This window comes from Tupaia chinensis, unplaced genomic scaffold (genome assembly GCF_000334495.1).
Source record: "Tupaia chinensis unplaced genomic scaffold, TupChi_1.0 Scaffold000355_1, whole genome shotgun sequence".
NCBI lineage: Eukaryota > Metazoa > Chordata > Mammalia > Scandentia > Tupaiidae > Tupaia > Tupaia belangeri.
In genome coordinates this window covers 13335292-13359917 of record NW_006159850.1, presented here as the reverse complement: position 1 = coordinate 13359917, position 24626 = coordinate 13335292, and the positions used below count along the sequence as shown (strand labels likewise).

Here is a 24626-nt window from a genome sequence, read left to right as displayed (position 1 = left end):
CCATTAGGGTAGCCCCCCAGACACGGCTTCCTCTCAAAATCTTTGCGAGGGAAGGGTCTCTGCCCATGCCGGCTCCCACCTGCTCTTCAGTGTCCGCTGCTAGGAAAGGGAGGAGAGGGACTTAGGCGGTTGGGACGCGGATTAGGTACTTCAGGACGTGCAGTGCTTTCACGTAATTCTTCCAGCTCTCTTAGGAGTTGCATTACCGAGCTCGTTTTAGATGAGGACGGCGACACAGAACCCGTGTGTTCTGAGCACACCACCCGGATGTAGCAGATCTAGAACGTGGACACCAAAGCTTGTGCTTCGCTTTATCCTTTCAGCACAGCGTGGATGGATGTGGAAGCCTGAGGGATGAAGAAAGCCAGAGGTGTTATCTTCCACTGATGAGAACATTCTAGAGATACGCACAATGTGGGGCCAGCAGGCGGCCTGGTGGTTAAGGTGCTGGACTCTCACATGGCCAATCAAGGGTCAGACCTGGTGGCTTGCTTTCTCACTTTCCCTCTCTCTCTGTCTCTGTCTCTCTCTCTGGTGAGCACATATGCCCTATAGAAAACTTAATAAAGAAAGAAAAAAAATTTAAAAAAGGAAGAAAAATAAAGTCAACCCTGTGGCCTAAGTGGATGAGGGAGCTGAGCCCATGTGACCAGTTTCACAGGTCAAATCCTAGACCCAGTGGCTTGAAAATCCTGCTGTGCATGTGTACTCAACATCCCGAAAGCACGGAGAAATGGAGAGGACCGGCGAGACCATGCCCCCTGCGGGGTGCTTTCTCTTTCTCTCTTTGTCTCTTTCTGGCAAGTGCACACACCCTCTGGTAAATTTTTTAAAAGGAAGAGAAACAATTGTTTACAAAATGTCAAGTTATTATTAAAAAAAATAGTCACCGAACTGTTTCCTAAAGCACAAAAACAAAAACCCAAATGACAACCACCTCCTCAGGCTTACTATTTCCTGTTGACTCCAACACTCCCCCATCCCGTTCGGCCACACAGTCCCTTCTCATTACAGAGGAGAACACTTATGCTTCGAGGCGCTGGCTGGATCTGGTGAGGCGGCATGCTTAATTCTAGAACTCGAGCCTATCGGATTCGAGACTCTGTCCTCGTTTCCACTCTCATTTAACCTGACAACTTCCAAAGCCACTGTACCTTTCTTGAATTGGCCAAGTACTCAGTGAGCCCAGAACTGGTGACAATGGGTGACTCCACCAAGTTTCATACTTGTCACTTGGTGCGTCAGCCCCAGGGATGACCTCCTTGAACACTCCTTGGGCATATTGTCCTTTGGGGTAGTCTCTGCTGTCTGATATGGCCACTGGTGAGGGACATCACTGAATATTCCAGTGTGGTCACAGAGAGGGCAAGAAGGAGCCATTTGTGAATGACACAGGGACCATCTCAGAGCAGGACCACCAGGGCAGGGTGCCATTATCCCAGAGAGAGAGAGATGCCTGCGGCTCTGGGCCGCAGTGCTAGACCAGCACTGCCCAGCAGAACTTTCTGCAGAGATGAAAATGTTCTGTATCTGTGCTGCCCATCATGGAGCCACTGGCCACAGGAGTCTACCAGACACTGGAAATGGGACCCATGTGACTGACCTTTTAATCCAATCAATCAACCTATTATTATTATTACTATTTTAGGTTTTTGCCATGGGGTGTGTACACTTGCTGGAGAGAGACAGAGACAGACAGTGAGAGAGAAAGTGAGAAATGACCCCTGTGGGGGATGGCCATGCTACAACCCCTTCTCCTCCTGAGATTCTGGGCATGCATACACATGCACCCGGTGTGATTTTTCAAGTCACTGTGTCTGAGACTTGAATTGCAGTTGGCCACATGAGAGTCCAGTGCCTTACCCACCACCTGCTGGCCCCTCTGATTCATTAGTTTTTATTTGGCTACAGGGTGTGTGTGCTTGCCAGAGACAGAGAGAAAATGAAAATGAAAAATCACCCCCCAGGGAGTCTGACCACTCCACAACCCCTACTCCTGTTCTCCTCTCAGGGTTTTGGGCATACACGCATGTGTGCCTGGTTTTTTTTTTAAGCCACCAAGTCCAGGACTTGAACCACAAAGTTGGCCGTGTGGAGTCCAGCTGCCTTAACCACCACACCACCTGGTGGCCTGATTTGATTTTAGCGAATGTAAATGTAAATGGCCACATGTGGCTAGAAGCTACAGCACTGGCCAGCCCAGCTCTGGATTTCTGTATTCGATGATCTGAAGTCTTTGCGTGGGCGTTTCCTTAATATCATCAACCCAAGGGCCCCAGTGGATTTGACTGCCCCGTCCCAAACTAGGCCCACTCTGGTATTACTCATTTCTCTAAGCCAAAGCACCTCGTTGCTCTGGGCAACAGCCTGGCATCTCCTCAGCGCTTCCTTTTCCTCACAGCTGCCATTCCATCAGCAAGTCCCAGTGGGCCTATGTCCGGGATAAGTCCAGATTCTGCTCACTTCTCTCATCTCAGGGCACCCACTCCAGGCCACTCCCTCTCCCACCTGGACGACGATGGCCTCTCAGCGCTCTTCCTGCTCCTACTTCTGACACCCCTCAATCTACTGTCCCCATGGCAGCCAGAACTATCTACAGCCTAACTTTGTCAGTCCTCTGCTTAAATCCCTCCAGGGGCTCCCACTGTTCTTAGAAGAGCACATGAATCCTTGATGACCCACAAGCCCCACCAAGACAGGGCTCCTCCTCCCACTTCACTTCCCACCATGCTCCTCCCGCCCACCGTACCCCCGCAACACCAGCGCCTCCCTTCAGTCATACCTCAGGGAACCTGCTGACCTATGACAGCTTCTTTTTATCCATCACATAGCTCCTTAGAGTGGCCTTCCATAGACACCCCCATTCAGAGCTGTGGCTGCCACTCTATCCTCTGTCAGCTTTCATTTAAAAGCATATGGTCTAGGGGGCCGGCAGGTGGCGTGGCAGATAAAGGAGCTGCATTCCCACATGGTCAACAGTGGTTCAAGTCCCAGACCAGGCAGCTTCCTTTCTCGCTTTCTCTTTTTCTCTCTGTCTTTCTCTGGTCAAATTAAAAAATAATAACAACAATGGAATTAAATAAAGAAATAATACTTAGAAAAAAAGTATGATCTAGGGACCAGCATTTGGTGTGGTGGTTAAAGTGCTGGACTCCAACATGCCCGAATACAGTTTGAGTTCCAGACCCAGCGGCTTTAACATCACACTCGGTGTGTGTGTGTGTGTGTGTGTGTGTGTGTGCCCAAAATCCCCAGAGGAGAAGGAATTGCAGTGTGATCATCCCCCCTACAGGGGGATGTTTTTTTCACTTTCCTTCTCTCTGTCTCTGTCTCTCTCTGTCTCTCTCTCTAGTGAGTACCGAATCCTATGGCAAAAAATTCTTTTAAAAAAGTATGCTCTCTTCTGTTACATATTATATACATATGCAATATAGTATATTTGAGGGGTATTCAAAAAGTTCACGGAAAATGTGTATTATGAGAAAGCTATGCATGGATTTCAAAATTTTTTGTATCAAAATAAATGGATGATTTAATTCCATTTTTCCACAAGTCCCTCCATATATACGATATCTTTATATCATTATATTTCACATGGTACAGACTGACATATAAGCAGAATATACATATGAAATGCTTTTGCCCTCACTCTTAATCCTGCCCTCTGCCTTCCTCTAAAGGCAGTACTCCTTGCGAGGGCAGTGACCCACTGTCCTTTGTCCCCAGCACCAAGCATAGTGCCAGGCACAGGAGGAGTCCACTGTGTTTGCGGTCATACGGAGGAAGGAATGGTGGGAGGGGAGGCAGTCCTGGGTGTGTGTGTGTGTGTGTGTGTGTGTGTGTGCCCAAAATCCCCAGAGGAGAAGGAATTGCAGTGTGATCATCCCCCCTACAGGGGGATGTTTTTTTCACTTTCCTTCTCTCTGTCTCTGTCTCTCTCTGTCTCTCTCTCTAGTGAGTACCGAATCCTATGGCAAAAAATTCTTTTAAAAAAGTATGCTCTCTTCTGTTACATATTATATACATATGCAATATAGTATATTTGAGGGGTATTCAAAAAGTTCACGGAAAATGTGTATTATGAGAAAGCTATGCATGGATTTCAAAATTTTTTGTATCAAAATAAATGGATGATTTAATTCCATTTTTCCACAAGTCCCTCCATATATACGATATCTTTATATCATTATATTTCACATGGTACAGACTGACATATAAGCAGAATATACATATGAAATGCTTTTGCCCTCACTCTTAATCCTGCCCTCTGCCTTCCTCTAAAGGCAGTACTCCTTGCGAGGGCAGTGACCCACTGTCCTTTGTCCCCAGCACCAAGCATAGTGCCAGGCACAGGAGGAGTCCACTGTGTTTGCGGTCATACGGAGGAAGGAATGGTGGGAGGGGAGGCAGTCCTGGACCACCTGGAGCCTTGGCCAGCCCTGTCTCCCCTGGCCAGGGTGAGAATCCCAGACTGGTGCTGCAGCTGCACAGGTGGAGGTAGCACAAGGGCAGTAGGCTGGTGCAGCCCCTGCAGGCCCTGGCCAGGGGAAGGGGCAGCTCACGAGACCAGAATGTTGTCACTCTCGAGCTCCTCCAGAGGGTGGATGGTCTTGTCCAGGAGGCTCCATGCACAAAACAACTCGGGTTCTGAAAGCACCCACCCCTCCCCACCTGGTGACACCTGCCCCTTCTCAGCAGAAGCTGGAGCTGAAGGGACTCCACTGCCCTATTTCATCGTGTGCTGTTTTACAGATCTCATGAGATCTCACTGTAGCCATGTAGAGTCCCGGAGGGAGGGCACGGCATAAGGGGACCAAGGCTTCTGGGGGTTCAATGACTTGCTCAGAGCCCCTTGGTCCCAAGGTGCAAGCCAGGACATGAGGAGTCTTTGGGTTCTAGATCACAGACCCTCTGCTGTCCCAGAATCTGCAGCCTGGTTCACGTCTCAGTGCCAAGCTCCATGCTGGGAGCTTGAGGGTGCTGGTTCTCTCGTGAGCCCCGAGATCTGCCTGGCCAGCCACTTCCGGTGCCTCCAGCCTTTTCATCTCCACTTCTCTCCTGCCTTCAGCCTTCTAGAATAAGGGACTCCAAACTTCCTGGTGCTTCTGAGCCACACACGGTACTAGTTAAAAGTACAGATGTCTGGGGTCTTGCCCTCCGAGATTCTAATTTTGTAGGTTTGGGGGTGGTCTGAGAGTCTATTCCCCCCCCCCCTTTATGAGGGCGAGAGAAGGAAAAGGAAAGAGACAGAGAGGCATTTTTGACAGGGTCTCCCATGTCACGTTTCTCCTGTCCCAGCTTCCCAGTTAGCTAGGGTCACCGGTGCACACAATCCCACCCAGCACATTTGCCTTGTGTCCTTCCGTGTGTCCTTCAGCCTCCCACATGGTGCTGCTACTTGTGCACCACGGTGGCTGGGCCAGGATCTTTTCTGGGCATCACCTTACGCTAATCAGTTCTTTAATTTAGTTACACTTTTTTTTTCCTACTCAAGTGAAGCATCAAAGTTTTCACAGGAACCTTTCGCATTGGCGCGTCTGTCGCTCCTGGAGTCCTTTTTCTGAAATACTGGAGTCACTTCTCCAGGGAGCACTGAATTCACTTCCATCGAAGTGGTTCCAGCAGCAGACGCTGCTTAGTGATGACAGCTTAGGAAGAATAGTGCCCCAGTGTCTCCAGCGCACGTCACCCAGAACTTGGGAACGTGACTTTACTTGGAAATAGGGTCTTAGCTGGAATCGGTTCATACAGGCTGAGGGAGGGCTCCAACGTCAGGATGACCGGTGTCCTCGCGTAGAGAGAGAAATCTGGAGGCACAGACGCAGGGTCCCAGGGAAAAGCACTTCACAGAAATGGAGGCCGAGATGGCAGTGATGTAGCGACAAGTCTAGGAGACCGAGGGTGACCGCCCCACCAGACAGTGGGGAAGAGGCTCAGGACAGACTCCGCGTCTCCAGGCAGGCCCCGTCCTGCGGATACCTCGATGTCAGATGCCTGGCCCGTGAGAGAATAACTGTGGCGCTTTTCGATGCAGCGCCAGGAAACTAACATGATCACACCGGAAATGAGATCCTTTGATGCCTATAACCATTACACGCTGTTATTTTATTTCCCCACGGACCCTTTAAGAACGTATCTGTGCGCCCAGCCTTAGGGGTCCAGTTGGTGTCCTAACCTACTGAACTGCAGTGCCAGAGCTACATGGCCAACCACAGGTTCAAGTGTCCAGGCTGACCTGAACCATGCCCGGTGTGTGTGCAAGTGCCCAAGGTCCTGACCAGCTGGAGTGGGGGAGGTAGGACCCCGTGGAGGACGCGCTCTCTCGTGTACGTGTGCACACATTATCATGAATAAAATGAACGAACTTTAGAAGAGGAACATGTCTGTGAGTGTACCTATCTGTGAGTACTACTTACTGGGTAGTATCCAAGACCCAGGAGTATCTTTTAAAGTATTTTCGTAGGAAAATTTTCAACTAGGCAGCAAAGTTGGGAGAATCTCACTGCCAACACCTGCACCTGCTCTTCCTGGCTTTCACTGTTCACATTTTACTATTTCTTTTTGAAAGCAATATTTTTTTTTAAGAAATATTTATCTAATTTTTTTATTCGATCATTTGTTTTAATTTGATGAGAGAGAGAGAGAAAGCGAAAAAGTAAGCCACCAGGTCAGGGACTCAAACCATGGTCAGCCATATGGAAGTGTCCACCACCTTAACCACCACACCACCTGCTGGTCTCATTGAAAGAAATCTTTAAAATGGGGACCAGCAGTTAGCTTAATGGCTATGTCGTTGGACTCCCACATAGTCGACCGCGGTTCGCGTCCTGGACCCGGTGACTTAAACTCACGCCGGATGTGTGTGCGTGCGTGCCCAAGATCCCGAGAGGAGAATGGAGGAGAAGGGATTGTGGCGTGGCCATCCCCCCTGGGGGGTGATTTCTCACTTTCTATCTCTCTGTCTCTCTCTGTCTGTCTGGTGAGCGCACGCGCCCTATAGCAAAAACCTCTTCAAAAAAAAAAGAAAGAAAGAAAGAAGGCTTGTGTGTCATGACATCTAACTTTTGGATTTGTGAGGTCAGTCTTAGGAGTAAGTATGAAAATCTGCATTAAATTTATTTGCTCCCCCCCTTTTTCTCCACTGAATAATTAATTTTCATATGATTAAAAACGCTTAAGGGTATAATTTGATAAGTTTTGATGATTATATGCTTTCTTAGAGCCAATATTAAAATCAAGCTATAAAGTATTTTTATCATGCCAGAAAGTCCCAGGAATCTGTTTTGTTTTGTTTTGTTTTGTTTTTGTGTTCCTAGCTTCTATAGGGCCCATTTGACAGAGAGAGACAGAGAGACAGTGAAAGGGAAAGTGAGAAGTCAGCCCTTAGAGGGGATGGCCACGCCACAATCCCCTCTTCTCCATTCTCCTCTCAGGAGTTGGGCACACACGCACATGCTCCTGATGTGATTTTCAAGCCACTGAGTCCAGACTCAAACCATAGTCGGCCATGTGGGAATCCAGTGCCTTAACCACTACCCCAACTGCTGGACCAGGAATCTATTTTTAATAAGCTCCTCATGCAATTCTTTTTTTCCCTAGCTTTTCATATGATTTTATTTTCCCCCTTCAACCATGATAATAAGATACCCAAATTTTGTCTGAACTGGTGGGTCTGTCGACACAGGCTTATCCATCCCACTGCCCGGCAAGGCAAACGCTGCTTCTTGAAATGGTCCCACCAGGGACCCTCTGGCCACCCAACCCCAGTCGCCCCCTTGCCTGGCTTTACCTTCACTATACTGTGTGGCCACTTCATTGAATCTCACTCCAGACTTTACTTTTCCGTACTTCCATAATTTTGCTGTGTTTTTCACACAGAATGTGTCTGACCTTTACTGCACTGCCACCACCTTTGGGGCCCTGTGACTTCTTGTCAGCACTATCCCTCCCAGACGCTGCTCCCCCTTGACCCCCTTTTCTAGAACCACTTTTTCCTTTGGGTGGCATCTTCAAGACTTGCCGATGAGCAGTCCTATAAGCTCCTCATGCAATTCTGATGAAAGGAACAGGGAGGAGGTGGACAAGGGGGGTGGCCGGAGGGACAAGAAATGTGTGATCTATAGGACTCTCCAGGAGAGGGGCCAGGCTCCCTGCTACAAGCATGACTGCCCCCTGTTCTCCTGGCCTCTGACCTTGCACATACATGTATGATTCAACCTGCCGGCTTTGCCTCCAACCACCAGCTGCAGACGCAAAGCAGGAAAGCTGCGAAGGACCCACCTACAGGCTGAGTTCCAAGGCTGCTTCCGTAGGCCCCTTTCATCAACCCTCCTATCCCTGCATTCACTGACCAGAATCACTGCCCTTCTATGGCTGCTTGGCCAGACCCCCATTTTGGACCCCTCAGGGGCTTGCTGACTAGGGCCCATCCATCTGGTGGTTTTTCCCAAAGTGGCTTCCTCTCTGCTCCAGTTGCATGGCCTCAGGGCCTGGGGTAAGCTGGGAAACCCCAGCCTCTTCAAGTCAGACCCCGCTGTGTTCCCCAAGGTGGACAATGTGGTCCACAAGGACTCTCAGCTCCTATCCTGCCCTTTGCTGTCTCTAATGGAGCAGAGCCTTGGCTGGAATGGAGGAAAAGGAAGTGACAAATGAATGGCTAAAATCTAATTTAAAAAAGAGTGATTTCATTGGTACAGAACAGGGTCCAAAATCACATCTATATCTACGTATGGAAATGATTGCTAGGTGGAAAAGGTGGTTTGTCTTCAATCTGTGGGAAAGGATAGATTATTCCATAAATCTACTGAGACAACCAATCAGTTGGAAAAACAAACACCTAAAATAATCCCTTTCTTATTTCTTACACACACACACACACACACACACACACACACACACACACACACAATCTTCAGGGAAGAAAACATTTAAGCAAAAACAAACAACAAGAAAAACACATTAAGCATAAAATATTAGCATGATACCAAAAATATTTTTGTTTTTATGTTATCTTCTTTTTTTTTTTCTTGAAAGAGGTTTTTGCTATAGGGCGTGTGCACTCGCCAGAAAGACAGACAGAGACAGAGAGACAGAAAGCGAGAAATCACCCCCCAGCGGGGATGGTCACGCCACAGTCCCTTCTCCTCCATTCTCCTCTCGGGATCTTGGGCATGCACGCACACGCGCCCGGCATTGAGTTTAAGTCGCCAGGTCCAGGATTTGAACCATGGTCGATTACATGGGAGTCCAGCGACATAGCCATTACACCAATGACTGGTCCCTGTTTTTCTATAACTTTATAAAATCTTAAAGTAGGCAAGGTTTTTTCAAGAATGATGAAACTGGGGAACCAGCAGTTAGCGTAATGGCTATGTCGCTGGACTCCCACGTAGTCGACCGTGGTTCACGTCCCGGACCCGGTGGCTTAAAACTCACGCCGGGCGCGTGTGCGTGTGTGCCCAAGATCCCGAGAGGAGAATGGAGGAGAAGGGATTGCGGCGTGACCATCCCCCCGGGGGTGATTTCTCGCTTTCTGTCTCTATGTCTCTCTCTGTCTGTCTGGCGAGTGCACGCGCCCTACAGTGAAAATCTCTCCAAAAAAAAAAAAAAAAAGAATGATGAAACTGGTATCTTTTACTATCTGGAAAATTTAAAGCTTTTATATGGAGGCGTTAAAAGTCGAAGACAAATGAAAAGAGGAGGAAAAATAGTAATACAGATGGTGGAAAATGGGCTAATGTCCTTTCTATCTAAGGAGAGATTAGAAATCAGTAAGAGAAAGGCCAACTATCTAAGAGAGAGAACGGCCAGAGGGTGTAGAAAGGCAGGTCACTAAAATCGGGCCCACATTGATCGTTTAGAACCACATGAAGACACTGAATCTCTTTCTTACTTCAAGTAAGTAAAAATAAACAGGGAGCAACTTCTTTTTTTTGAGAGTGTTCCTATAGGATGTATGCGCTTGCCTGAGAGACGGAAAGCAAGAAATCACCTCCCAGGGCCATGGTCACACCACAATCCCTTCTCCTCCATTCTCCTCTCAGGATTTAGGGCATGCATGCACCCGTGTCCAGCGTGAGTTTAAGCCACCAGGTCCAGGACTCAAACCATGGTTGACTGTGTGAGACTCCAGCACCTTAACCACTATACCGCCTGCTGGCCCCCTTTTTAAAAATGTTTTTTGCTAAAGGGTGAATATGCTCTCTCTCTCTCAAAAGAGAGAGAGAGAGACAGAGAAGAAGAGAGAGAGAGGGACAGTGAGAAAGCACCACCCCAGGAGGGATGGGCATGCCACAATCCCGTCTCCACTTCTCCCCCCTTTCACGATTTTGGGCACACTTATGCACACACCCAGGAGGTTTCTCGAGCCCCTACTTTGAGTCTGGGACTCGAACTGCACAGTTGGCCCTGTGGGATCCAGCTGACTCAACCCTACGCCAGCTGCTGGCCCCACAGAGCAAATCTTTCCAACCATTGACAAAGATGACAACTAGGAACAAGACCAGTGCTGGTGAGACTGGAGAAGCAGGTTTTCTCACCTGAGTTTGGAGGGAGTTTAAACTGGTCCAACAGTGTGAGAACACGAGTTGGCAGCAGGCATCGGAACACAAAATGAAGATTTTGATCCAGAAATTCCAAACTGAGTAGTCTCTATGACAAATCTATTCTACATCTATGCAAAGTGATTGCAGAAGGACACTTAGGGTGGGAGCAGACATGATAGGAAAAAGCATCCCCAGGAACAGCTATTACAAAGAATGAATAAAACCCACCCTGCTGGTCCGGAAGCAGACAGACTAGATCATTAGGTTATAAGGCAGGAGGTTGCTAAGCAGTGAGGGTCTTAGGACTCCTTTCTGTGGGACATGAAAAGAGAATAATATTTGTGTGTGATGCACAGAAGAATTTTCTGAGCGCACATGAGAAATCGTTGATAGTATTCATAGAGGGACTAGAGTAAAAAGGGCACTCAACTTTTTTTGCCCATTCTTTTTAACTATTTAAATCTTTGTGAACTATGCTCATATGTAATGATAATGATAGAGAAAAGCCCACAGTTTAATTTTTTAAAGTTGCCAGAGGGCACACGTGCTTGCGAGAGAGAGAGAGAGAGAGAGAGGAAGAAAGCACCCCCCCCCATGCCCAGTGGAGAATTGTCATGCCACAATCAACCCCTTCTCCATTTCTCCACCCTGTCAGAATTTGGGGCATGCACACACAAGTGCCTGGCATGTTTTCTAAGCCTCTGAGGCCAGGATTTGAACTGCAGTTAGCCATGTGGAATTTGTCTTCCCTTAACCATGAGACTACAGGCCCAGTCCTACAATATAATTTTTAAAAATTATTTTACTTCAATTGAGATGAGCCCCTGCCAAGGAAAGGCGTGTTATTGAGGGCTCTCGGTCTGGTTGCAGAGATGGGCTTTTCCTGGTGAGGAGGAAGCAACATGCCATTGGCTGATTGGCTGAGATCAACTCTATCCAGGGTGCAAGGTGAGCTCGAGAGATGCCCACTCCATTTCCCCCTCTTCCTGCTAAAGACTGCTTGGGAACCTGTTGGATGAACTCAAATGTGTCACTGGCCCGTACTTCAGTGATGTTAGAAGGGACTCTGAAAATTCTCTCGCTTCCTCTTGGAGGATCACCTCTGCCAGCGTGGCGTTCCAGAGACAGCCACAGCTGTGGATGGCAGAGAGCAAGCTGAGCATCACCACACGCTGGCCTGGGCCTCTGTAGGACCACGGGCTGTGGTCTGGTAGAGTGGCTGGGCCCCTGGCTAGGAGAGCTCTGTCTCACCTGGATGGACTTGCATCTTGGTGTGGAGACGCAGCAGCCAAGAGGTGTTCTCTCTTCCTTCCTAAAGGCTTGCTGGACACTGAGACATGACGTATGGCCTCCATGCTGACTCAGCCCTCATGGGTATGCAGCAGAAAGGCTGAGTACCCAGAGCCTTAGCTCAGGGAAGGAGACGAGGGCTGACAACGTCAGGTGACCCTGAACACCGCCTCTGAGATGCGTGGTACAAAGCAGACGAGAACTTAGCTGAGCAGCTGGCATCTGGACCTAGCAACCCCCCTTCTCCATATAATGGGAGAGGCAGAACTGTCCCTTCCTCAGGACCTCCCCTGCTCCTCCACCACAGCTTAGGCTGAACACGAATGACCTCCTCGCCAATCACACTCAGCCCCAGGTTAGGCCCTTGGGGAGCCTGCTAGGGGACATGGACCATTATTTCAGGTTCGGGGTGTGTCACAGCCCTATTGCTCATAAAGGTAATGCTTTTCTGGCCTGCACTCAAGTGGTCTACACCAAAGACTCCTGGGGTACAGCTGCAAACACGGGGCCCTCACAGTGCCTGTGATTGCCGATGAACCACAGCTGACCTCAGCCTCTCGCCCTGTGCGAGGGCCAGCAGCTGCCAGGGGGTCAGAGTGTCTGAGTCACTGAGTAATCAGTAACTGAGCATGCAGCGAGCGAGACGTGTCCGGGAGGGTGTGCCTCTTCCCCTCTGGAAACCATCCTCACATGAGCACACACATCACCACATGTTACCTCACAAGGCAAACGGAGTTTATCAGGTCCAGAAGGCCAACAGGCTTGGCCTAAGGATCTTTCTTCCTGTCTTTCTCTCTCTTATTTTTCCCCCAGAGGGCATGTGCACTCCTGAGAGAGAGAGAGAGAGGGGAAGAGAGAGAGAGAGATCCTTCCAGTGAGGTGTGGTCGTGGAACCTTCCAACGAGGCATGGTCATGTAGTAATCCCTTCTCCATTTCTCTATCTGATCAGGATTTTTGTCTCACATGCACATACACCCCAAGTGTTTATTAAGCCACTGGAGCTGGGATTCCAATCACAGTCGGCCATGTGGGGTGTGGCTCCCTTTGTCAGCAGGGCACAGGGCCGGCCCTTCCTGTTGTTAAAGGTCTGACTTCAGCCCAGTCCAAAGGACCAGATAGGACCCTAAATTGCACCTTATCTCTCCTAGCTCCAAAAGAAATCCATTTGTTCTCCATGGGCTTAATATGCCTAAGATCCAGCCCTAATAGGTATGAAATGGTAATACTGAGCACCCAGAGACCCATCTCCAGGATCCCTCTGGGCTACAGGTTGCCATGTTGGCCTATCTACTTGAAGAGTTCAAATGAAAATCTATGGAAAATATTTTGAAAAATAGAAATCGCAATACACTTAAGGTGTGTTACTATTAGTTTTTCAGGAATCAGTATTTCCAAGTTTTTTCTAGTCCTTGAAGATTCATCTTGCAAGGGCAGCAAAAATCATCTTAACACACAAATACTCACGAGTCAGTTGATAAGTCATAAACTTAGTCCTTGCTCAAACACTGACCGCCTCCTCCTCTAACTTTGCCCAGATGTTTAAGCAAAACGTTCTCACTTTGGTGATGGGATATTGCTATACAAGGTAACAAAATGTGAAGTGCAATTGAAAATCAACACAAAAATAAGAAAATGTCATGAAGTCAACACAAAAAGTTTCATCAAGTCAATGAAAGTGATAAAGAGCTATTGGGCTCACAACTCCATTGCCAAATTAGGTTCCAGTGGTTGGGTCAGTTAACATGGAAAGAAAGGCAGTCAACAAGGAACAAGACCCTTCAGAAGAGACTGACCTGTTCTTCAAGGCATCTAGCGAGACCCTTGTTCTTTAAATACTCTTGTTAAAATGACCCTCATTCATGCTGTGACTGTCCCAAGTGGAAGTTAGTATGTTACACTGTGCTCTAGCGCAGGTTTGTCAGAAAGACCACACCTATCCACAAAATGCTACTTGACTCATTTGTTCAATTTAAGAATCAGCATATTTATGATATTTATTTTGAACATTTTTCCTTTTTTTTTTTTAAAGAAATAATCCATTTTCTCCAAACCTCCTATCCCATTGGTTACAAAATTTTGGTCTTCATTTAGTGTAGAGTCAATTTAAGTAGCCTTGTATCCTAGGATTCTTGGAATCTTCTACTTGGGTCCAAAGAGCCACTGAAAATTTTCAGCACTCTGTCTCCAACCAACAGAGGCTGTTAGTCTCTCTCTCTCTCTTTAAAAAAAATTTTTTTTTAAATTTTTTTTTAGTTTTGTTATAGGGCACATGTGCTTGCCAGAGAGACAGAGAGATATAGAGGGAAAGTGAGAAAACACCCCTCAGGAGGGATGGCCATGCCGCCATCCCCTCTCCTTCATTCTCTTCTCAGGATTTTGGACATGAATGCACACACCCCCCACGTGTTTTTCAAGCCTCTGGGTCCAGGACTCGAACTGCACAGTCAGCCATGTGGGATCCAGTGCCTTAACTTCTGTGCCACCTACTGGCCTAGAAGCTCTTACTGTTGGTACCAAAGAACCTTACCTAGGACAAGAGAAAGCTGAACCAAGTCAGCCTGCCTGGCCTCTTTCCTGATTTGGGGTGACAGGGAGTTCCAGAAACTAGCTATTCAGCCAAATGCAGGTGCTCTTTGTTATCTAGAACAGCAAGTCTCAAAGTGCAGCCCTTGAACTGACTTACAGATAGGAGGTCTTCCTTCTACCTCTGAGAATGAGTAACACCCCATTTCACAGACTCATTATTACCTCAACTCAGAACTTCTATGAGCAACCAAGTGTGTTATGAGTTATTAACATTTAGAATTCATCAACGAAAACCAGTCACTCCTAGAGATCTCAAAAATCTCTGGTTCTCTTTTCCATTAGGAAACCTAACCATGGAATGCTCGGCACCACTGGGAAGCTCCCACAGGACACAGCAGGATGTAGGGAACTAGGATTTCACTCTTCCTTTTACAGGAGAGATGATGACTAATGCACGTAGGCAATTATCAACTACGTTGTAAACAATATGGTTCACTAAGTATGCGGGGCCTTCCAAAAGTTCATGGGAAAAGTGTATGATGGAAAAACTCTCGATGGATTTGGATTTTTTTTTTACACCAAGATAAACCCCTACTTTAATTCTGTTTTCCATGAACTTTTTTTGTTTTGTTTTGCTAGAGGACAGGTGGGCTCACCAGAGACAAAAAGAGGGAGAGAAGAAAACACTCCCCATGGGGAATGGACACCCCACAATCTCTTCTCCTCATTTCTCCCTCCTTTTAGGATTTTGGACACCTACACACATGTACCCAGTGTGCTTCTCTCTCTCTCTCTCTTTTTGCTACAGGGTGCATATGCTTGCCAGAGAGAGAGAAAGTGAGAAATTAGCCCCCAGGGGGATGGCCATGCCACAATCCCTTCTCCTCCAGTCTCCTCTTGAGATTTCAGGCATACATGCAAATACACCCGGCGTGATTTTCAAGGTGCCAGGTTTGAGACTCGAACCGTGGTGGGACTTTAGTACCTTAACCACTACACCACCTGCTGACCCCACCCAGTGTGTTTCTCAAGCTACTGGGTCTGGGACTTGAACTGTGTGATCAGTTATGTAGGATGTGGCTGCCTTAATCAACAAGCCCTCCATAAACTTTTTGATGTCCCCCCATATTTAATCACATGTACTTGCATCAGCCAGATAGCTGACTGTTAGTTTTTCTATAACAAGACTTTAAGACATTTTAATAATGCATTTGTATGCATCAAATGCCTGGCAACATACCCCCAAGGTAAGAAACCAAAGTTTTTGGATAACTATGTTTTGTGGCAATGTTTTGCAATATAAAATCCTGAGTACAAGGCTTCTCGGTTAGAAGCTTTGTGAGTGTCAACAGCATCAAGACTTTTGTTCTTCAACTTTATTTTCATGACATCACTCTTCCTATCAGGGAGAAAGAGCAGGTGGGTGGAGGAGTAGGTAGAGTCTTCTACTCAACCTAAATGAGCAGCAATTAGAGAAGACTGAGAATCAGCCTTCTGAGACTACATGAATTAGAGAAGTTTGCCTGAGAAGATACAGGAAAGAGTAGATAGGACTGAAAATCCAGGCCACCTGGGTCAGGCCTGTGCACGTCATCCAAGCACGGACAGCCACACAGGGACTGTCCCAGCCCTGGAAGCAACGTGGGCTCTCGGTCGGTGTTTGCTAAAGTTCACGTCACTCCCAGCCCTTGTAGGGGACTCATGGGAAGGGTGAACTGCAGGAGCCTGGTCTGAAAGGTGTTTTGCTGACTCTCTGGCTGTACATAACTGAGAGCAAAGGCAGAGATCAGTGAGTCACGTGATAGCCCTCAAGCCTCTCCATCAACTCCCAACCCTTCTAGTCAACAAAGAGGAAACAGGAAAGAGAGGCTTAAACAAAATTTAATTCTCGAAGTGTCCACATATGCTGACATTATTACCTTCCTTTTCCATTATGCACACCCTTCAGCCTCCCAAGAGCTCATGCATTCACTGATTTAAACATTCATTAGCTGATGTTGGCATGCACCGCCATGGCATGTGTCCTAGAGAAACCCAGATGAATCAGAGTTCCAGTCCACAGGGAGTTACAAGATAAGATAAGGGAAGTAGACAAGAAATAGAGAACAGAAGATGCACGGTGACAATGCGTTAGACAAGGAAGAACACTGTGAATGCTATAAAGTGTTATAGCATTGGTATAAAGTGTTGTCAGAGTTTGAGGGAAGGAAAAAGAATAGTAATAAATAAGGAGATAAAAGAATCCGTGGAAGAAAAAGCATCTGACCTAAAGGCCGTGGCAATGGGAGCCACTGAAGACTTAAGAGCACGGCTGTAATACAGCCCATTTCTCTGGGGAAGGTTCACAGGCAGTGGGGTGTGGGGAGAGACCTGCCCAGGACATTCCTGCAGTAATGATCCAGCAGGACTCTGGCCAATGGAAGATAGTGGAAGAGATGTTCCAAAAGGAAGCCTAGCAAGGTTCCCGAGGGTCAGTGTGTATCAGTATCAGTCTGTCCACGACGTTGGCTCTTCTTTTCTCAGTTGCTCCCCTTCTTTTTCCTGTTAATGGCCTACAGACTCCCCAAGAAAGAGTGGCAATGGAGACAGTCGCTGTTAAGAGTAAGGAAAACATGGGGCCAGCAGGTGGGGTGGTGGTTAAGGCACTGGATTCCCACATGGCTGACTGTAGTTTGAGTTCTGGAACTGGCAGCATGAAAATCATCCCAGGCACGTGTGCGAGTGTGCCCAAAATCCTGAGAGGAGAATGGAGGATCAGAGAATGCGGCATGGTCATCCCCTCTGGGCGTGGAGGGTGGGGTGGTTTCTTACTTTCTCTCTCTGTGTCTTTCTCTGCCTGTCTCTGTCTAGAGCATGCACCCTATGGCACACACTTAAAAAAAAAACGCTGACAGGTGGCATTGTGGTTGAGGTGCTGAACTCCCACATGGCTGTTCACAGTTTAAGTCCTGGACTTGGCAGTTTGCTTTCTTACTCTCCTTCTCTCTCACTCTCTTGTCTCTCTGGTCAAATTGAATAATAAATAAAAAGGGCTGGTCCCATAACTTAGTAGTTAAGGGAGCCAAATCTCACATAGTAGACCACAGTTCAAATCCCTACCCAGCAGCTTGGAAAACACTCTGGGCACGTGTGCATGCATGCACCAAATCCTGACAGGATGGAGAAATGAAGGAGAGGAGACTGAAGTGCGACCATGTCCCATCCACCAATGCTTTCTCCTCCTCCCTCTCTCTCCCTCTCTCTCTCTCCATCCCTGGCAAGCACACACACACACACACCCCAGCTAACAATTAAAAAAAAGTAAGAAAACACCATTGATCTGTGCATAAGCCCAAGTGAAAGAAGCTGCCCAGGTGAGGGAGTGATTCTATTTACATAAAGTTCAGAGACAGGCAAAACCGTCCCACCCACCGTGAAAGAGCCAGGGGCGGCGGCTGCCTCTGAGGCACGGTTGAATGGGAGAAGGTGGAGCCTGGCACAGGTGAAGGAGGAATTCTACGTCTTGGCTGAGTGGCGGCCACAGGGCTGCTTACCTAAGGGGAAACCCCTGCACTGCACGCCACCGAAGCTTTGTGTGCTCTTCTGGGGAAGGGAAAGTGAGAGAAACTAGCCCTGGAGGCTGAGACATTATGACAGGGGTAGAGGTGGTATGGCAGGCAGGATGGGGCTCCCCTCCACATCTGCGCCCCAACACTTGGAACCTGGAACCATTACCTTACTTGTCAAAAGGGACTTCGCAGATGAGACTTAGTTAAGGATCTTTTTTTAAGAAAAAATTATTCCATTTACTTAATTTTATGTTTTATTATTATTTTTAAAAATTTGACCAGAAAGAGACAGAGAGAGAAAGGGAAAGTGAGAAAGCAAGCCTCCGGGTCTGGGACTTGAACCGTGGTCAATCACATGAGATTCCAGTGCCTTAATCACCACCCTACCTCCTGGCCCTGAGATTTAGTTAAGAATCTTAAAATGGGGGAAAAAAAAGTAAGGGACCAGCAGTTGGTGTAATGGCTATGTCGCTGGACTCCCATATAGTCAATCGTGGTTCAAGTCCTGGACCCAGTGGCTTAAACTCACACCGGGCACGTGTGCGTCCGTGCCCAACATCTTGAGAGGAGAATGGAGGAGAAGGGATTGCAGCGTGGTCATCCCCCCAGGGGGTGATTTCTCGCTTTCTGCATCTCTGTCTCTCTTTTTCTGGCAAATGCACACCCCCCATAGCAAAAACCTCTCAAAAAAAAAAAAATGAATCTTAAGATGGGGAGATTAGGCTACACCATCCGATGGGCCCAATGTACTCTCAAGGATCCTTATAAGTGGAGAAGGGAGGCAGCAGGTCAGAGAGGAGACTCAGTGTGGAAGTGGAAGCTGGAGCCATGAGATCCAAGACAGACAGGCAGGCCCCAGGCCCTGCGCAGGCAAGAAAGCAGATTCTCCCCACGTACCCATGGGAAAGGCTGCTCCCTGAGCTCCTTGCTGACTTCTGACCGCCACCGCTGCGGGAGGATATATTTGTGCGTTAGGTCACGACGTGTGTGCGAGCTTGTTCGAGCTAGAAACCGAGCAGCCTGGTATCCGGAGGCCGGGTGAAGGCGTGTCAAGGAGCGAGGAGAGATCGATGTCGAGAGCAGCTGCCAGGCCAGGGAAGCTGGGTGGGCCTTGACCACCAGGTGTAGCGGGGGCAAGGGCCCGGTGACCCTGGCAAGGACTGTTGGAGTGCGTGGTGGGTTTCGGTGGGTGTCGCTTGTCACCTGGCTAAGAACTGGAGGCTACTGTAGGCCGATGGCGAGCGTGTGTCACGGACAAATCTATGTGGGAAGGGAAGGCTTCCGAGGAGGCTCAGGCACTGCTCTGGGTGATTTCCCGGGAATATTTCCAAAGATGATTACTCACAAGTGTTTCTAGGATTCCTGTCTGGGAGTGTTTTGTGTGTTTTTTTTTTTTAATCTCCTCCTAGAGGCTTCTAACTTCTGACCTTCCCACCAGCTCGGGGTCTCCAAGCCTGTCGTTCACTGAATTCTGGGGGAACACCAGGGAGCACTCCTGGAGCTGGTCCCTTGGTGCCTTTCCCTGGGGCCTGGAGCCCTAGTGATGACCCCAGGGCACTCCATCTCTGGCACCACTGCAGGCCAGAGCTTGGAAGTCCCTGGCAGGGAGTGAAGGATGGCCACTACTGACTGGCCAGGCAGCCTCCCTTGCCACCCTCTGTTAGGTTAAGTGGATCTCAACCCCCTTCAGTTAGCTGACTAATAGTCCACTCGGCTCTGCAGGCAGGGGCAGTTCAGAAGTTCCCCAAGCTTCGGCTTTGATCCGAGTGCTCTGCTCGGACTGGCTCGCTGAGTTGGGCTGTGCTCAAATGTGCTGGCTGGGGTGGGAGCCCCCAAACTTCCTACGCTAGGATTCTCTCCCTCTTGTCTATCCTCACTTAACTGTGCAAGCTCTGAAGCACTAAGTGGCCAGACCCCAAAGCCTGGCAGAACTCGTGCGTGGCAGAACCTGGAGTCTTGCCAGTTGCTCAGAGACAGGGACACACCCACAGGCGTTCAGAGGTCTGGCTCTCCCCAGTACCAGTGGCTGGGAAGTCAAGCTTGCCTCCCTCCAGAGTCTTCTCCAACACAGGGCTTTACCCTGCGGGCACAGGCAGCTGTGTGCTCACGGGAAAACCTCTCGAGGCCCATCCACGCCAAGCACAGGGCGTGCAGACCGTTCTCTGAGAGTCATTATTCCCTCGGGGGCAGGTTTGGGGCCGAAGAAGTAGTGCAGTTGGACTGTGATGAAAGCTCTAACTCTCTGACCTGAAAAATGCACGGTCACACGTTTTTCACACACAATTTCATCTTTCACCAGTCCCAGACAATGACCCGCAGAACTCCGGATTAAGAAGCCCTGCTTGGCATAGTTCCGAAAGTGTGATACACACTTCACTACAAGTTCCCAAGATGATCTTAGGGGACAGTTATTTTGTTTTGTTTTTTTAAATTTTCTGTAGGGCATGTGCACTTTCTAGGGAGAGACAGAGAGAAAGAGAAAGTGAAAAAGCACCCCACCTCTCCAGGGGGAATGGCTATTCCTCAGGACCCTCTCCTCCACTCTCCTCTCGGGATTTTGGGCATGCACGCAGATACACCCTGCATGTTTCTTAAGCTGCCAGCTATGGAACTTGAACGGGGAGGTGGTGAGGGGTGGTGTTGGTCATATGGGGTCCAGCTACCTTCACCGCCATGCCACTGGTTGGCCCAAGGAATAGCATTTTTTTATTTTAATCGTTCTACATTTATTTTTAAAGTGCATGTAAGCTCACTGTGTGATTTCCACTGCGATGACTGCCTTAGGGTGAGTGAACAGTAAAACGAAAAGTGAGCACCAGCAGTTGGAGTAGTGGTTAAGGTGCCAACCAGACAGCCAACCACAGCTTGAATCTTGAACCTAGGAGCTTGAAAATCATGCCAGGCTCATGTGTGTGCTCAAAATCCCAAGAGGAGGATGAAAGACAAGGGACTGTGGCGCGGCCATCCCCCCTGGGGTGAGCACACACTTTCCCCTCTCTCTGTCTCTCTCTGGTGAGCACACAAGTCCTATGGTACAAAAACTAAAAAAAAAAAAAAAAAAAAGAGAGAGAGAGAGAGAGAAAAGGAGAGTCGATGTAAAGGTAAGAATGAAATAGAAAAGTACAGTGGGATACTGACTTGGGTGGGACGCCCCCCCCCACCTCAGCACATCTGAGCCCAGCCCAACCTGGGGAGGCAGTCAGCAGGGGTAACTCAGGTGGGAAAACACAGATGGCTTTGGAAGCAGGTTTAGACCCAAAATCTTTTCCTTGTCTATTTTATTTTTGGAAAATGCTTCTCAGCTCAATAAAAGGACTTCACGTCCCACTATTGTGTCACCATGAAGATCACTGCTCTTACCTGGGCTTGGAATGAGGAGCCAACCCCGCTGGTCCCTGAGCACCAGGGACAAGAAGAAGGCCTGCCCCTCCTGCTCAGCTGTGGCTCCTAGCACTGGCTCAGGGTGGGCAGTTCAGCTTCCCCACGTCCAAAGCCACGGCCACGGCAGCCCTGGTCACAGCCCCCCATGGTATGCTGGGTTGAACAAGTTTGACTTGTTTCGTGCCTTCCTGCAAGTGTGAATGTGTGTAAGTGTGTACACAAAGCGGGTGTGGCAACATGGGGGACAGGGAAACAAATGGGGTGGGCCTTCTCCCTGGAAGAAGACCCAGGAGGCTCCCATTCATGGACTAAGCCAGGGAAGATGTCCCCGGGAGGGGCTCCATTCAGAAACGAGGCCTGACAACTGGAGCTGGTCCATGCACTCCCCTTCCCCTGTGCCCCACCTCACGCCTCACCCTGCAGGAGCTAGTCCTGACCTCCTTGGGGACGGGCATCCTTGGTCAGCAGGAGGAGAGGGAGAGAAGGAGCTGCTCTAAGGGCCTGGCTGAAGAGAACGAAAATGTTGTCTTGATCCAGGCTTCTCTCTGAAAGGATATCCCACCCAAGACTTCTCCTCTGACTCCTCTCTTTCCCAACTTAGAAAAAAGGCTGTACGGGACCAGCAATTGGCGTAAGGGCTATGTCGCTGGACTCCCATGTAGTCGACTGCAGTTTGAGTCCCAGACCCAGTAACTTAAACTCACGCTGGGCGCGTGTGCGTACGTACTCAAGATCCCAAGAGGAGAACGGAGGAGAAGGGATTGCGGCATGGCCATCCCCCTGCGGGGTGATTTCTTGCTTTCTATCTCTCTGTCTCTGTCTTTCTGGAGAGCACAGATAATTATAGCACGTGCCCTATAACAAAAAACCTCTCAGAAAAGAAAAAATAAATCAAGAAAAAAAAAAAAAAGAAAGAAAAGAAAAGAAAAAGCCTGTACCCGTTTATAGTGAAAAATCTGTAGCCAGAAGCCAAGAGGCACCTGGAGGGCTGAGCCAGTCTGGCCATTGGTTAAGTCTGGGCTGAGGGTTTGTAGAGACTTGTTAGCTTTCACTGTTTTCACATCCTCAGGCTGGGGCACATTAATAAGAACACCTGCAACGTGGCCACACAGGGCTGTGGAAGTAGCAGGTAGGAAGCCAAGGTGGACTCGGCACCCTCCCTGAGTTCCCTGGAGTCAGGTGAGGCAAGGCAAAGAAAAGTAAAACCAAATCAGACCAGAGGTGGGACCGCTGGGGGCAGCTGGCCAGAAGTGACACTCAGAGTGGTGCTGGGAGAAGCTACACCCTAAGGCCCCTATTTCTAGGACATGGTTACAACATAGGGCAAGCCCCCGGGGCCTTCACGAGCCTGGCGGTCTCTAGCATCTACTCCCAACCTCCCTCCTTTCCTATACTCAGGTTTTTCTTGTCTCTGCTGCTAAACTTTCTGTCCCGCTAGCACAACCAGCCATGGTTGGTTGAGATTCGGCTGGGCTCCCACGCAGAAGACCAAGTCCTGGCATCTTCTCTAAGAAATCTCCCCCATTATTCCCCTCTGTCCCCTCAGCCACAGATATGAACAATCTCCCTTCTCCTCCCCATTAGCCAGTGCAAGCTACACGACAGCCTCACACCCACACGGACTCTCTGCACTCCTTCTTGGAACGCAGCCAGGGTGCTCTTCCAAATATGCAAAACTGGCCTTGCCACACCCCTGCTTGAAGCCTTCCCTAGCTTCAAGCTGTTCTTCGAATCAAAGTCTCAAGTCCCGAGTACAACCTGTGTGATCTGTCCTCCTCCCACATCCCCATCCTGGTCCACCAGCCTCTGGTCACATCGGTTCGGTTCCTGCCCCCTGACCATGTTAAGTCCTTCCTCTTCAGCACCTTCGCACATGCTCTTCCTCTGTCTGGAACGTGCTGGCCAACGACCTGGCTCAGCCATATCCCCGTGTGAGCTCTCACATAACTGTCATTCCCTTCAGAAAGTGCTCCTCGCCCTTCCGCTCCAGACCCACGGGAACACCATGTAATCAGGTACTTATCATGTGATTAGAGTGTCCCCTCCCCTCCTCCCCTCCCCACTACCTTAGGCCAATGAACATAGGAGCCCTATTGATCTCATTCATTGGTGCTTCCCCGTGCCAAAGAGTCACAGAGTGGCCCAGGACACTCCCATCCAAGCACCCCTTCTGAGTGACTGAAGAGTTAGGAGAGCCAGCCCAGTGAGGGGCCACCTGGAACAGCGACGGCACAGTCATTTCACCCAAAGATCTCAAAGCACTTGCTGGATTCATCTTGAACACAAAAACTAGAGCAGGGACAACTGTTGGTTTATACTGGAGCATGGTGGCCCCACTGTCACATTGCTACGGTCAAGCCTGGCAAATGCCCAAGGAGTCTGTTTGCCTCTGGCCTGAGCCTGCCTGGAGTCCTGCGCACGCACGGGGCCTGTCTCCCTGCCCCAGGACCCTCGCCAGGAGATATCACTGAGTTTGGAGTGGCCGACACTTGGCATTCTCACTAACTCGCTGTCCGGCCTGGACACATGGAGAGCCTCTCTAAGCCCGTTTCCACGCTCTTAATGGAGATGACAAAATCCGCCCCAGGCTCAGGCATAACTGCCGGCACCACCCGGCTGTGTTCAGCTTGGTTCTCAATCTGGGATCAAAGTGCTAATCCTTTTCCTCTGCAAACCCGGCTTCTGCCTTTCATTTCACTCTTCTGGGTCGGGAGTCAGGGTGTGGGACAGAAAATAAAGGCAGGTCTGAGGAGCTGGAGGACAGTCTGCCTGGGACACTGCCCAGACCTTCTCCAACTCAGAGGCCCCGCAAGCCTTGGAGCCACCAGGATAAATATGCTTCTCTCCATCCTGAGAGAAGCAGAGGTCTGGGGCTCTGGGAAGCAGAAGTGAGGTGGGATGGGAGGGCAGGACAGGTGAGCCTTGGAACCTACCATCCAAACAGAAACGGAGAGCGGTTTCAAAGAGGGACTGGCCAATAAGGGAAGAGGAAGGAAGAGTCTTTCCTTCCTGAAGGGAGCTGGGACCACAGATGAGGATCCAAGCGGTCGGAGGCAAGGGGGTGACTCGGCAAGTGGGGGAACGGCGGATGAGGCGTGTCACGAGTGAAGCTGGAAGGAGTGAGAGGAAAGGGCAGCGACCTTTTCCCTGGAGACAAGAGAGGAGAGGGGAGGGAGGGAAGGGCCGGGGCTGGGGTCCTCTTAGAAGGCCAGGTGAACGGGGCTCGGCCGGGAGTGCAAGCTGGGGGAGGGGTGTGCGAGAGCGAGCGGGGTGTGCCCGGCCCGGCTGTACCTGCGGGTCCCCTCGCAGCTCGCCCACGTAGTACTGCTCCAGCCA

General features: G+C 49.3%; 1 protein-coding gene and 1 pseudogene across 1 annotated transcript in view; both read right to left on the bottom strand.

The window, feature by feature from the left end:
- The window catches only part of FA2H (fatty acid 2-hydroxylase), a 69442-nt gene that overhangs the window by 44365 nt on the left and 451 nt on the right, over positions 1-24626 (bottom strand). Inside the window, exon 2 of the mRNA XM_006152740.1 lies at positions 24582-24626. Within this exon, the coding sequence (XP_006152802.1) occupies positions 24582-24626 (45 nt within the window). The remainder of the gene's footprint in view (positions 1-24581) is intronic.
- Positions 7614-8007, bottom strand: LOC114008558 (peptidyl-prolyl cis-trans isomerase NIMA-interacting 4 pseudogene; annotated as a pseudogene).